This window comes from Anabrus simplex, chromosome X (assembly GCF_040414725.1).
Source record: "Anabrus simplex isolate iqAnaSimp1 chromosome X, ASM4041472v1, whole genome shotgun sequence".
Lineage (NCBI taxonomy): Eukaryota > Metazoa > Arthropoda > Insecta > Orthoptera > Tettigoniidae > Anabrus > Anabrus simplex.
The window spans coordinates 158,235,622-158,250,209 of NC_090279.1; the positions used below are offsets into that span (position 1 = coordinate 158,235,622).

A 14,588-nucleotide genomic window follows, 5' to 3' on the forward strand; every position below is an offset into this window, starting at 1 on the left:
TCACCTACTCTAATTCTCAGAGATCTATTTTTTTTTTTTTTTGCTATGGGCTTTACGTCGCACCGACACAGATAGGTCTTATGGCGACGATGGGATAGGAGAGGCCTAGGAGTTGGAAGGAAGCGGCCGTGGCCTTAATTAAGGTACAGCCCCAGCATTTGCCTGGTGTGAAAATGGGAAACCACGGATCTATTTTTTAGAAATATAGCAACCCATTCAGTCACTCTTTTGTCTAGTCCAATTTCACTCATTTTTGCCAGTAGTCTCCCATGATCCACCCTATCAAGTGCTTTAGACAGGCCAATCGCGATGCAGTCCATTTGACCTACAGAATCCAAGATATCTGCTATATCTTGCTGGAATCCTACAAGTTGAGCTTCAGTGCAATAACCTTTCCTAAAACCGAATTGCCTTCTATCGAACCAGTTATTAATTTCACAAACATGTCTAATATAATTAGAAAGAATGCCTTCCCAAAGCTTACATACAATGCATGTCAAACTTACTGGCCTGTAATTTTCAGCTTTATGTCTATCACCCTTTCCTTTATACACAGGGGCAACTATAGCAACTCGCCATTCATCTGGTATAGCTCCTCCGACCAAACAATAATCAAATTACTTCATATATGGTACTATATCCCAACCCATTGTCTTTAGTATATCCCCAGAAATCTGATCAATTCCAGCCACTTTTCTAGTTTTCAACTTTTGTATCTTATTGTAAATGTCATTGTTATCATATGTAAATTTTATTACTTCTTTGGCCTTAGTCTCCTCCTCTATCTCGACATTATCCTTGTAACCAACAATCTTTACATACTGCTGACTGAATACTTCTGCCTTTTGAAGATCCTCACATACACACTCCCCTTGTTCATTAATCCTGGAATGTCCTTCTTGGAACCTGTTTCTGCTTTAAAATACCTATACATACCCTTCCATTTTTCACTAAAATTCGTATGAGTGCCAATTATGCTTGCCATCATGTTATCCTTAGCTGCCTTCTTTGCTATATTCAATTTTCTAGTAAGTTCCTTCAATTTCTCCTTACTTCCACAGCCATTTCTAACTCTATTTCTTTCCAGTCTGCACCTCCTTCTTAGTCTCTTTATTTCTCTATTATAATAAGGTGGGTCTTTACCATTCCTTACCACCCTTAATGGTACAAACCTGTTTTCGCATTCCTCAACAATTTCTTTAAACCCATCCCAGTGTCTGTTTACATTTTTATTTACCGTTTTCCACCGATCATAGTTACTTTTTAGAAACTGCCTCATGCCTGCTTTATCAGCCATATGGTACTGCCTAACAGTCCTACTTTTAAGACCTTCCTTTCTATCACATTTATTTTTAACTACCACAAAAACAGCTTCATGATCACTAATACCATCTATTACTTCAGTTTCCCTATAGAGCTCATCTGGTTTTATCAGCACGACATCCAGGATATTTTTCCCTCTGGTTGGTTCCATCACTTTCTGAATCAGCTGTCCTTTCCATTTTAACTTATTTGCCATTTGTTGGTCATGCTTCATGTCGTTCGCATTTCCTTCCCAATTGACATCTGGCAAATTCAGATCTCCTGCTACAATCACATTTCTTTCCATGTCGTTTCCCCGCTAGTCCTGCCCCATTTCCCCACTCCACCACCTTTTAACATGTTGTACACTTCGACTGCAGGAGCATGTCAATCAAGAGTTGGACGCCATAGTCGGAGAACACTAGTAATACAAGCGGGCCACATAACGTAAATTAATTTCGTTCATCAAAACTTACCTTAAATGTTTCCTTTAAAGTTAAAAATTTCATTGTTCCGTATTGAATATTACAGTTAAAATTGAAATAATTGATAAAGAGATTCAACCTATTCAATACAAAAGAATAAGAAATGTAGTGAATTACATTCTTATTTAATAATAAGTAGAAGTGGTACCGGTTCGACCCTCCGGAGTGTACTTCATCTTTTATTTCCTTTTCCTATGCATTGTTTTTCATGTTTTAATCAGCTGATGATGAGCTGGACTAGGGTCGAAACCGGTACCACTTCTACTAATTATTAAATAAGAATGTAATTCACTACATTTCTTATTCTTTTGTATTGAATAGGTTGAATCTCTTTATCAATTATTTCAATTTTAAATGTTTCCTGTCAATCACTATTTTATGATTCTTAATTTTATTTGTATTATCCACTTTACAGACTACAAACAGATGGTTCAACTTCAAGAACAACTTATATTGTCAAATTATGACTGAAACATTAACTCAACAGCGTACAGATATTAGTTGAACTGCATCAGGAGACAACGGGAATATCACAATGAAAAGGCCTCCAGCTCAAAAACTGTTTTAATGACCACCACTTCACATTTTTAACCTTCTTGTTTTTTAAGGGAATGTTTAACAAACACATCATATTGTGTGTGTAATGTTTTTAGTGTATTTATACTGAGGATGACCCTATGCCAGATCGAAACATGTCTGTTTAACATTTCATGTTAATTGGATGTAAGAAGATTACTAGTGTCGCTAATATGGAAGTGCTACATGGCATGAACAAGGAGAGGAGATGGAATTCCTCACAACTGTCAAGAGGAGGAAGCTGTAATACTTTGGCCATCTTGTGTAGTACCAAGTAGAGCTTTCTGCACTTGGTCGTATAGGGGAAAACTGCTGTTCTGTTCGGGGTGGCTGCGGATAAAGTGCAAGTTACGCTGTTGATCACCAACTTTCTTGGGATCTTGCCACTTGAACATATTAAATCCATACGTGTTTTGCTCTCTTTTTTTGTGTTTGATTCTTTGAATGCCGGGGTGAGTGGCTCAGACGGTTAAGGCGCTGGCCTTCTGACCCCAATCCTGGCTCAGTCCGGTGGTATTTGAAGGTGCTCAAATACGTCAGCCTCGTGTCGCTAGATTTACTGGCACTTAAAAGAACTCCTGTGGGACAAAATTCCGGCACCCCGGCGTCTCCGAAAACTGTAAAAGAGTAGTTAGTGGGGCGTAAAACAATATTATTATTATTATTATTATTATTCTTTGAAAGAACATTATAAATAATTTGGTTTTAATACACTGAAGAAGTCCTTAATAGAAAAAAGCAAAACCCTTATGCATAAATGATTTTAATAAAAATATTGTAAGATTATTAATTAGTCTATGCGGTTGAATATGGCTTTTTTAAAATTATTAGTACTTTACCACTTTCCTTAAAGGAATCACATGTGTTCAATTCATTTATCACAGACAGTAACTAACACCTTGTTCCTTACAAATTCATATTGAGAAGGGAAATTGCTAGAATTGCATTGAGTTTTATTGAAAATGCAAATAGATTGTAACTTAGTGTACTATTTGATGTGCAGAAATCAAAACAAGTCGGATAATCTACAGCTGATCAAAGACTTTATATTTCTTTCCTTAGTGTTGCAGTAATGTTACATACTCTAGAATAAAAGACTGGAGGATTTCCACCTTTTCAATACAATTCTAAACACAATTGGCTATTAAATTACATTATCAAAATGAGCAGTACGTGTTTCATCCCATGAGAGACACCTTAAGCTGCTTGTTAATAGTTTAGATTAGACATAACGGGCATTAACAGATAATGCAGAATAGTTAAAAACCTTTAAAATTCCTAAAACTTAACAAGCATGCATTGAGTACTCTTGAAATAAAATTGGTGCTTAGAACTAATGATCAGAGTCTTAAGAACAGAAAAACACCATCCATTTCTTCATGTTACATCTAAAATACACTTTAAAAATCTTTCGGTTGGGTAAAATCGTCCTTGCATTTGGTTAATATGAACCAAAGGGGTATTGCCCTTTTGTAACATATTGTAGCACGAAGGGCCAGTAGTGACAAATGAACGCACACTGGCAGCGTTCTACTCTAAGACTTGTTTTTATTTAACTGCTGTTACATAAACACGAACAGACACACTGGTTTACAGTTTGCATTCTCAGTCACTTGCACGCAAACACAGTCACACTAGTTACACATTACGCAGTTTCTTATATTATACACCGGGCTGAGAGGCTCAGATGATTGAGGTGCTGGTCTTCTGACCCCCACTTGGCAGGTTCAATCCTGGTTCATTTCAGTGGTACTTGAAGGTGCTCAAATATGTCAGCCTCGTGTAGGTAGATTTACTGGCACATAGTCCGGCTCCATAGCTAAATGGTTAGCGTGCTGGCCTTTGGTCACAGGGGTCCCGGGTTCGATTCCCGGCAGGGTCGGGAATTTTAACCATCATTGGTTACTTTCTCTGGCACGGGGACTGGGTGTATGTGTCGTCTTCATCATCAGTTCATCCTCATCACGACATGCAGGTTGCCTATGGGAGTCAAATCGAAAGACCTGCACCTGGCGAGCTGAACATGTCCTCGGATACTCCCGGCACTAAAAGCCATACGCCACTTCACTACTACTGGCACGTAAAAGAACTCCTGCAAGACTAAATGTTGGCACCTCTGCATCTCTGAAAACCGTAAAAGTAATTAGTGGGATGTAAAGCAAATAACATAGTTGTTGTTGTTGTTGTTGTTATTATTATTATTATTATTATTATTATTATTATTATTATTATTATTATTATTATTATTATTATTATTATTATTATTATTATTATTATTATTATTATTATGTAGTGCGACATCCATCGCAATAAGCTACTGTCACTCGTTTGACAGTCACATACTCCAGCAGTCTGATGTCCCTCACTGGCCTCTGTCACACTCCACGCTGACACAGCCAGGGCACTAGTTTCATGGCAGATACTCAACTGGAGCACAACTCCACGACTCAACTGAACACTCTTCACAGCAGTCCACCATGATGATATTCTCTCAGCACACTGATATTGAACACTCCCTGACTGTACTGTGTTCACAGCAGTACACACAGTAGTCCACTCAGTGCTCCAAGGCAGTGCACACACAGCGCGAAGCCATGAGCTTGTAGGGGAAGGAATGTAGTGGAGGGGTAACTATTGCTGTGCTACCGGGAGCAAAATGAAGCCTCTGTCACTTTAATGTATTCACCAAGTGATCTGCTGACAGTAGAAGGTTAAGCACAGACAAGGGCATTCGATTACCAGGAGTTGATGTGAAAGCTTTAGTAGCAACTAGCAAAGTAAACGTTCCTCTCCTCTCCTCCTCTCTCCCCTCGTGGAGATAGTAATTGCACGAGTCAACTCCAAAACACTGCTGATACTGACTGGCTGCCTGTCCCCCTTGTGTATGGGTCAGGCCTAGCAGCCGAGAATAGTCCATAAGGCAGATTCATCTGGAATATTCACGATTTTCAGTCCTGCCAAAGTTTCACTCCCGATTAATCATCCTGAGTGTTGACCACCACATGGCGCAGGGCAGGTCCAAGCTACCTTGCCCCTCCCTGGACTCTGACAAGGCAGTATTAGAGTAGATGAAGTTACTAATATAATAACTAAACTTCACTTGTCTCTTGGCCTTTCACGTCGCACTCAGCCATCACCTAGTTGCTACGCCCTTGCCGCCCACGTCAGGGTAACAACTCTAGAACACTCACGAAACTACTTTATCTATGACACTAGTGTCACAAGCCATTCATAAACCCTGCTTTGCTTGCCACCAGTGTCTCGTTTCTGATTAGGAAAGTCACCAGCAAGGTGGCAAAGCAGTGGGGATGAGTGTTTTTCCTCCCCTTGGTGGGAAACTTGTAATCATATAACAGCTTTTACCAAATGAGCTGGTTCTCAAATAACATACTTTTATTTCCTTTATTGTACCTCATCTTAATTCTGCATCCATCATCCTTATTGTGAGAGTATTGTACTGCCTTTTAAAATTTATTTATTTATTTACTCGAGTCAGAAGCATACAGTGGAACTTTTTCTACATTAAAATTTAGTAACAATGAAACAGAAATAATTAATACACATATATACCAAAATGGTATTATATACTCTTTGCCCAGAAACGAGCAACTGTGATTTCCTTGTACCTTTAGCAAATCCTCCTCACTCCAAGAATCAGGGCAACACGAGCACCGACACACTCGCTCAGTAGTCTGCACCTCTCCACATTCACATAGTGGTGATACATCCATATATCCCCATTTCACTAGGTGGTCCTTAGACTTTCCAACACCTCTTCTTAACCTGTTCAGTGATCTCCGTGTGATCCAGTCAAAGTTGTGTCTAGTTGGTAAGCATTCAGCTGGTTTTGTTCATGTTTGAAAAGATGATTTGTTCTGGCTGCCCACAGTTTTTCTTTAGCTTTTTTTCAGAGATGTATTTTAGTGGAGTTGTTGACTGTAGGAAGCTCCTCCTAGATTTCAATCTTGTCAGCTGGAATTGGCTTCAGACATTCAGTAATTAGTCTCGCAGTTTCATTAAGGCCGAGTAAGATCTTCATTGGGGTAATCACATAAATGGGATTGAAAATAAAGGGTACAGATCTCTTCACAAGAGGTATGACCCCAACTAGAGTATAGTTCACCGGGCAAGTTGGCCGTGTGGTTAAGAGTGCGCAGCTATGAGCTCACATCCGGGAGATAGTGGGTTTGAATCCCACTGAAGCCCTGAAGATGGTTTTCCGTGATTTTCCATTTTCACACCAGGTAAATGCTGGGGCTGTACCTTAAGGCCATGGCCGCTTCCTTCCCATTCCTAGGCCTTTCCTGTCCCATCATTGCCATAAGAGCTATCTGTGTCGGTGCGACGTTAAGCAAATAGCCAAAAAAAAAGAAAAAAAAATATTTTTAGTTCCAGTGTATGGGACCCTCACCAGGACTGCTAGATTCAAGAACTGGAAATAAATCCAAAGAAAAGCAGCTAGGTTTGTTCTGGGTGATTTCCGATGAATAGCGTTACAGAAATTTGCGAAATTCGGGCTAGGAAGACTTCGGAGAAAGACGAGCTGTTTGATTAACCCGATGAGTAATATGCCCGCCTGTAGCCGGTCCACGAGAACTCAAAATAGCACTGAATATAAGTGTAGGATTTTCCATTTTCATTTAGATTTATAATGATATACATTTAGATTTATAAAGAACCAACATTTATCAACATTTTAACCTAATAACCCCACTGATAAGTTAAAAATTGAGGCTTCGACAAACTTTTTTTTTTTACATATGAATGAAAAAACTCAGCACTAGGTACCAAACAGTCAACTGCTAACTCAGCACTTAAAACGTTAAGTTGTATGTTCCGAGCTGTCATTAGAGGGATGGCGTGGAATGACATTAGTAGACAAATAAGTTTGAGTGATATTTTTGAAAGTAGGATAAATCAAGTTGGAATTCAAGATGACAGACAAACTGTGGCAAATAATACTTGAAGGGGAGTTAGAGATTGAAATAATTTACCAAGGGAGATGTTCAAGTAAATTTCCAAATTCTTTGTGATTATTTAAGAAAAGACTAGGAAAACAACAGATAGGGAATCTGTTACCTGGGCGACTGCCATAAATGCAGATCAGCAGTGATTGATTGATTGATTGGTTGGTTGATTGATTGATTGATTGATTGATTGATTGATTGATTGATTGATTGATTGAAAATGGTGTATGGCCTCCAAGGAGGTCTTTAGTGTTGACTCCCCTGGGTGACCTGCACTTCTGTGAGGATGCGGGTCCTACCTGGGATGAAATCTAATGTTGAAGACGTTACAAAAACACAGTTTCCGAGCCAGAGGAATTAACCAGTGAAGGTTAAAATCCTCAACCCAGGCAGAGATCATACCCAGCACGCCTTCAACCACAGGCCATCATGCTAACAAGATAAGCACAGAGCTAGATGCTGCTTTACAATGTCGAAAGGATGAGCACTAAAGGTTTCGTTAATCAACCGACTGCACGCCTTTGAAATGTGGATGTAACCGAGGAGGTACTCCATAGTGCCAGAAAAATAGTGTGGTTAACACTTACAAAACTCAGAAAAGAAGCCTAGTTTTGTCACACCTTCCCAAATGTCTTAATACTACCTCTTACAACAGATCATAGAAGTCATGATAGAAGGGGAACGTGGAGTTGAGCAGGAGAAGATTATCCCAGACATGGAACTGCTGATAGTTGTTGTTAGACATCCACAATGCAGTATTCAAACAAGAGAAGCGCATAACAGGAAAAATTGCTGTGCGAGCTCGTCAACCTTCTGTCTGAAGACAGCACAAGTAGTACAAAAGGCTGAGAGCCGTGGTATCTAAAATCCGCAAATTGGATTAGAAATAATTTGTTGTTCTTATGAACTTAATCTATTAAAGAAACTATTTCAAATAGTTGATGTTTGGTTCACCTTGTCAATACACTTTTAATTATTGATTTTTTTCTTCTGCTAGTTGCTTTACATCGCTCCAACACAGATAGGTCTTATGACAACATGTTTGTTTGTTATTTTGAACATTTTTCTTAAATATGTATCAATTATTTTGTTAATGTATACTGGCTGAATAAGTCCTATATTAAGAACAAAACATGAACCAAAACGTATGTGCAGCTTTTAAACGTTAATAGTAATAATAAGTTAGAAGTTTATAAGAATCTGATTAGTATTTAATAAGGTGGAACCAGAATTATTTCCTTTCAAGATTTATTCCATTTTTCTTCATGTCCAAAAGTATGCTAGTCTCCACCTCCCATCTTGATATCACACCTTATTCTGGTCGTTCCTGTTGTTCTTTTGTCCTCGAGTTGTAAATCAAACATTTTACTTGGTGGTCTATTTGTGTCCATCCTTCACACACGTCCATACCACTTGAGCCTGCGTGACGCTATGGTGTTCTGTAATTTACCAACTTGAGCTACGTTTCTGTTATCAGTATTTCTCGTTCTCTCGCGTCTGGTTTTTCTGACCGTGCTAGGAACAAATCTCATCTCAGCTGCTCGGATCCCTTTAATGTACAACTAATAGATCCTATTGGACTTCCATAGACATGCAAGAATTTTAATTTTGTTGTTAACCAGTTGGACTTCCGTAGATGTACAAGAATGTTCATTTTTTCTTAAATGCCTTTAAAATTGTTTTTTAAAATGCTAAACGATGACTAAAATTGATATTTGAATAACGTCCATTCTCTCTGCTAATGGCCTTACCAGATGCTATTATGTAGTGCGGTTGTTTATAACCCTTAGAATACCAAATACGATCTGATCGTATTTGAGAAAAAGGGCCAAAATTGCCAGATACAATGTAATCGTATCGTCGGATTTCTTAACTTAGCATTCTTCTTCGAAGGCAGATAAGATTGTATCTATGTCGCCATCAAAGAGATAGTTCAAGCTAACTTTTCTTTGACGATATTGGTTGTTCCGAAGGCCATTGATTCAAACAAATGAATACCCTTAGACTCTGCGCACATCGAATGTAAACAAACAATGGCATCCACGGGCATTACTGAACGTGATGAAGAAATTCTGAGTTATTTGCTGGAATCTGATGAAGAAAATGATAGCGAGCTCTCAGAATTGAATGTTAGTGAGTCCGATGTGTATCCAAGTGAAAATAGCGATACTGATGACAATAGTGACAGTGAAAATCATTCAGTGATTTTTGGCAGTGACATTTTTTTGAATATTTAGGATTTTCAAAAAGGTTTTCAGTTTCTTAAATGTTCAAAGGCACGTACTTTTGGTAGAACAAACCTGCTTCAGAACAAAAAAGGAACAGGCAGATACATCAAATACATCTCAAGTTATTTAAGAAAAAAGACCCTGCATTTTTAGCCAAAATGGCAATTTATGTATTGGAATCTACAAGAGAGCCTGGCACTCTAAGGGTTAAATACCCACAAATGTCCCTAATTTTTTATGAGGGAGGCTGAGCGTGACCTTCTGATCCCAGCTCGGTCTGGTGATATTTCTTCCTCTTGAACTTCGCCTTCTCCCACAGGTGCAGGGGCCACTATTTGGATTGACTAACACAGTTTTAAGTGATAAGGCAAAACATTGGCTCAGCTGAGCAGTCTTCATATCGGCAGCTTGCCACAGTAGTCTTGGCCTTCCGCGTGGGCACTTGCCATCAGTGGTGAAGTTGTGGGCATCATGAGGGTCAGTAGTATTCGCTCATAGAGAAACTATGGTTATTAATATGAACTTTTTAAGTGCTTCCTCAACATTAAGAACAAACATAACAGCTATTAATGCAATTTAGACAAGCATTATAAAGGAAACTTTTGTGTGTGTGTTAACTTTTTTTTACATTTTTAACTTTTTGTGATTTTTAGTGTAAGTTACATGAATGCATCTTAGAATATGAGGAATTTTGTTTTATGTTGTCAAAATTCGCTATGAAGAGAGTGGCCATTTCTCGAAATAGGTACAAATAATAATTGCATAAACTAACAAATTTATAATAAATATTGACAGGGCGGACCTTGCAACAACTCGTGGCATTTTTCCACGAACTTAGTCATTACGGACCAATCAAGGATAAAAAATGGTCAAATTTATTGAGTCTAGACATCTTTAGCATGCTATGGTCGCACTATGCATACCAAATGAGCTTTATGCGGAATGTGATGAAATGCTTTTTTCTAGATCGAGGATTCTCTGGTGTAATGGCTTTTCTCAGTGTGTCTCCAGAAGCGTGCTGGCCACCGAGATTGCATCAGAGGTACTAAATCCCTTACAATAGCACACTAGTTGATGCCTATTTTGATAATATCTCTTATGCTCTGGTCAAGAATCCACGCAAAGACTTTCATCGCATGACACGAGGCAAATCGGTCGATAGTCTGATGATCTTTGAAGCCTCTTAAATATGCCAGCCTTACACTGGTAGATTTACCAGCATGGTGAAAAGTCCTGCTGGAATAAATTTCAAACACCTCAGCATTTTGGAAAACCCTGTAAGCAGTTAGTGATTAAAAAAGAAAAAAATGTTATATAACTGACTAGACCATTTGGATCAGCCTATTCAGTTCTGTGTTAAAATGAATGAAATAGTAGAAACAAGCTTTGTAGTTTAATGTGACTTTTGGTATCTTGTTTGTGGCTACAGGACCTTGATTTTTATGTGGAAAATTAACCACAGAGACATGACCTTCGATTTTAAAATGTACACACGCATTGGCTGCAATTCAGATTGTGGCATACTTCAAAATAAAGTAGTTTTTTTTTGCTAGTTGCTTTACGTTGCACCGACACAGATAGGTCTTATGGCGACGATGGGACAGGGAAGGGCTAGGAGTGGGAAGGAAGCGTCCGTGGCCTTAATTAAGGTACAGCCCCAGCATTTGCCTGGTGTGAAAATGGGAAACCACGGAAAACTATTTTCAGGGCTGCCGACAGTGGGGTTCGAACCTACTATCTCCCGAATACTGGATACTGGCCGCGCTTAAGCAACTGCAGCTATCGAGCTCAGTAAATAAAGTAGTAATATGGTTAATAATAGTAAATGATTTTTGATTTTTGTGTCCATTTCAATAATTTTAAATGTCATTTTATTTGCCTATTTTTAAAATTTATAATGTCTAACCTTTTTATCTCCTATCTCAACTCACCAGTTTATTACTTAAGCCTGTGTCATTTTTAACCAGTGAAAGTGCAGTATTACTTGTTTAAAATATGATTGTACTTGGCCATGCCAGAAACTATTTTTCGTCTGGTGCTCTTTTGCCAGATGCAGTAGCGCGCTAAATCTGTGACTGGATAATTTGTCAGTTCTTGGTAATACAGTGGTTCCTTTCGGTCTAACACTAACAATCAATGCACATTTCCATTGTGAATTTGCTGTGTTGTTCCTAGATTTGTGGCTTTTACAAATTGTATGTCCAACCATTAGTCCAGTTACTTCTTTAAAATTCATCCTGTCCTGTCAGCAGTGCGAGACTAATATAATGACTGGATTTGTTCCAGTGACATGCCCGCTGCTTATCCTACTGCGATAAACACACACTAGTGTCACCTCCCCAAGTGCTGTCATATTTTGAATAAGTAATACCAGTGTTTAGTATCCATGTACCACATCCTCACTGTCTGTCCTTGTCATAAGTCCTGTGATGATCCAGTGTCAGTAAAAGATAAGATATCTGAGACTTCCCATTTGAGTCAGATAATTGATAATGGTGCTCTGTCATTACATGGACTGTACCTGTTCAAGTGTAATGTTTCAGAATCCTCACTACATGAAGGAAAAGTTCATCCTGACCATCGAGACGTTGCACGCCGGAGACCGAGGATCTCAGGAGAACGTGAGTTCTGTTATGTTGGCTAGGGGAGTTTGGTCCTGTTGTGACTTCCAGCACTCCTCCTCCCCCTCCTCCTCCTCCTTTTCCTCTTAAAAATTTTATTTGTTTTCCAACAAAAGTTTTCTATCTTATGGTATATATTAATTTTGTAAAATTTGCATTCCAAACACGAAGTCCGTCTGGTGGCTATGATCGTTAAGGCATCCGGTGTTTAAGGTTTGATACCGTAGTTAGCCTGTTGGCGGAAGAGATTTTCACCGTTAGAATGTTGGCTGGTAGGAAAGGAGAGGTGTTATTGGTATACAATGTCTTAATAACTAGATTGCAAGCTGAGAGCCTGGGTTCAATTCCAAACGTCTCTGCAGTATTCATACGGAGTAAAAAATGAAATGGCGTATGGCTTTTAGTGTCGGGAGTGTCCGAGGACAAGTTCGGCTTCCCAGATGAAGGTCTTTTGATTTGATGTCCATAGGCGGCCTGCACGTCGTGATGAAGATTAAATGATGCAGACGACACATACACCAAGCTCCAGTGCCAGCGAAATTAACCAATTATGGTCCTGCGCATAGCATTCTACGCCAACACCACATCTCAAAGGCATCGATGTGGTCTTTGTCATTAGCCTTGACGGTCCATGTCTCACAACCGTAAAAACACGGAAAATACTAGTGCTTCAACCATTCGAATCTTTGTGATTTTGGATATTGCCCTGTTCTGCCAGATCTTAGTTTACTCATTGCTGCATTTCACAGGACAATATGCCTCTTTATCTCATACAGATGTGAGGAACAATTTCAACATTAATGCAGTTTAGAGAAAGATGTATGGAAGCAGTAATCGTGTTTAAGAAAAAGAAAAATAAAATATACGAGTTCATTAATGAAAAGTTTGAAAAATCACCACAAGATGGCCATGTATATATTACAGTATAAAGTTCAAAGACATCAAAGCACAGTATGAAGATCTTCACACTTGAAGGTTGTATGATGCTTCAGGGTGTCATGTAATTATCTCGTCGAAAAGAACGCAGAGGGTAGGTGTAAAGTTGTTGCATCAGATGTGGCATCCTCTTGTCAAATATATGTTGACTTCTTCATATAATTTGCTTATATGTAAAATATTAAAAAGAGGATGCCACTTTTGATGCAACAACTTTACACCTATCCTCTGCATTCTTCTCGGCGAGATTATTATATGATACTCTGCAGCATCACCCTACCTTCAAGTGTTGAAGTTCTCCTTGATATTGTACTTACCGGGCGAGTTGGCCGTGTGGTTAGAGGCGCGCGGCTATGAGCTTGCATCCGGGAGATAGTGGGTTCGAATCCCACTGTCGGCAGCCCTGAAAATGGTTTTCCGTGGTTTCCCATTTTCACACCAGGCAAATGCTGGGGCTGTACCTTAATTCAGGCCACGGCCGCTTCCTTCCCACTCCTAGCCCTTTCCTATCCCATCGTCGCCATAAGACCTATCAGTGTCGGTGCGACATAAAACCACTAGCAAAAAAAAAAATACATATTGTACTTTGATGTCTTTCAACTTTATAATATATATTTGGCCATCTTGTGGTGATTTTACAAACTTTTCATCAGTGAACTCCTAAATTTTGTTTTGATTTACCTTAAGTATCATTACTGTTTCCATACATCTTTCTCTCAATTGTCTTAATGTTAGAATCGTTCCTCACATCTGTGTTCTTATATTCTTTAACTGTTGCCGGGCTGAGTGGCTCAGACAGTTGAGGCGCTGGTCTTCTGACCCCAACTTGACAGGTTCGATCCTGGTTCAGTCCGGTGGTATTTGAAGGTGCTCAAATATGTCAGCCTTGTGTCGGTAGATTTACTGGCACGTAAAAGAACTCCCATGGGACTAAATTCCGGCACCTCGGCGTCTCCGAAAACCGTAAAAGTAGTTGGTGGGACGTAAAGCAAATAACATTATTATTAATCTTTAACTGTTTGTAGTGTTTATCTGCTGATGATGGCTCCAGGAGCTGAATCATGTCCACTGTTTTTTCATAAATAATATTTTCTGATTATAGTGTCGTGTGCTGATTAGGTGGTATTTTTCTCAAGTTACATATAGTCAGTATGGACCAATATGAATATTACTAGTAATGTTAGATAAAACTCTGAAGCGACACAATCCCTGAATACCAGTGTCTCCAAAATTCGTAAAGGTAGATCGTAGGATAAAAACCAATAACATAATTTTTTGTCAGTAATACTTTTTTTAAAGATGGACAACTTTACATATGTGCTCTGAACCATTTTTGAGCATTGATCAAACATAAAACGAACTATCATCTATCTTCCTTCCTTACCAAAATGACCAGAATATTGAATGACTGTAAACAACAGGACCAATCTCTCGGCATGTTTTGTTTTGGCAGGTGGTTGTAACAGCGGCAGC

The 14,588-nt window shown here is 38.9% G+C and overlaps 1 protein-coding gene across 2 annotated transcripts in view; it reads left to right on the forward strand.

The window, feature by feature from the left end:
• Positions 1–14,588, forward strand: part of vib (phosphatidylinositol transfer protein vib) — a 227,746-nt gene that overhangs the window by 190,881 nt on the left and 22,277 nt on the right. The window contains exon 5 of one of the 2 annotated variants that reach the window (XM_067159313.2): positions 12,102–12,179. The exons of the other annotated variant lie outside the window; for it this stretch is intronic. Within the exon in view, the coding sequence (XP_067015414.1) occupies positions 12,102–12,179 (78 nt within the window). The remainder of the gene's footprint in view (positions 1–12,101; positions 12,180–14,588) is intronic. 2 annotated transcript variants of the gene reach the window in all.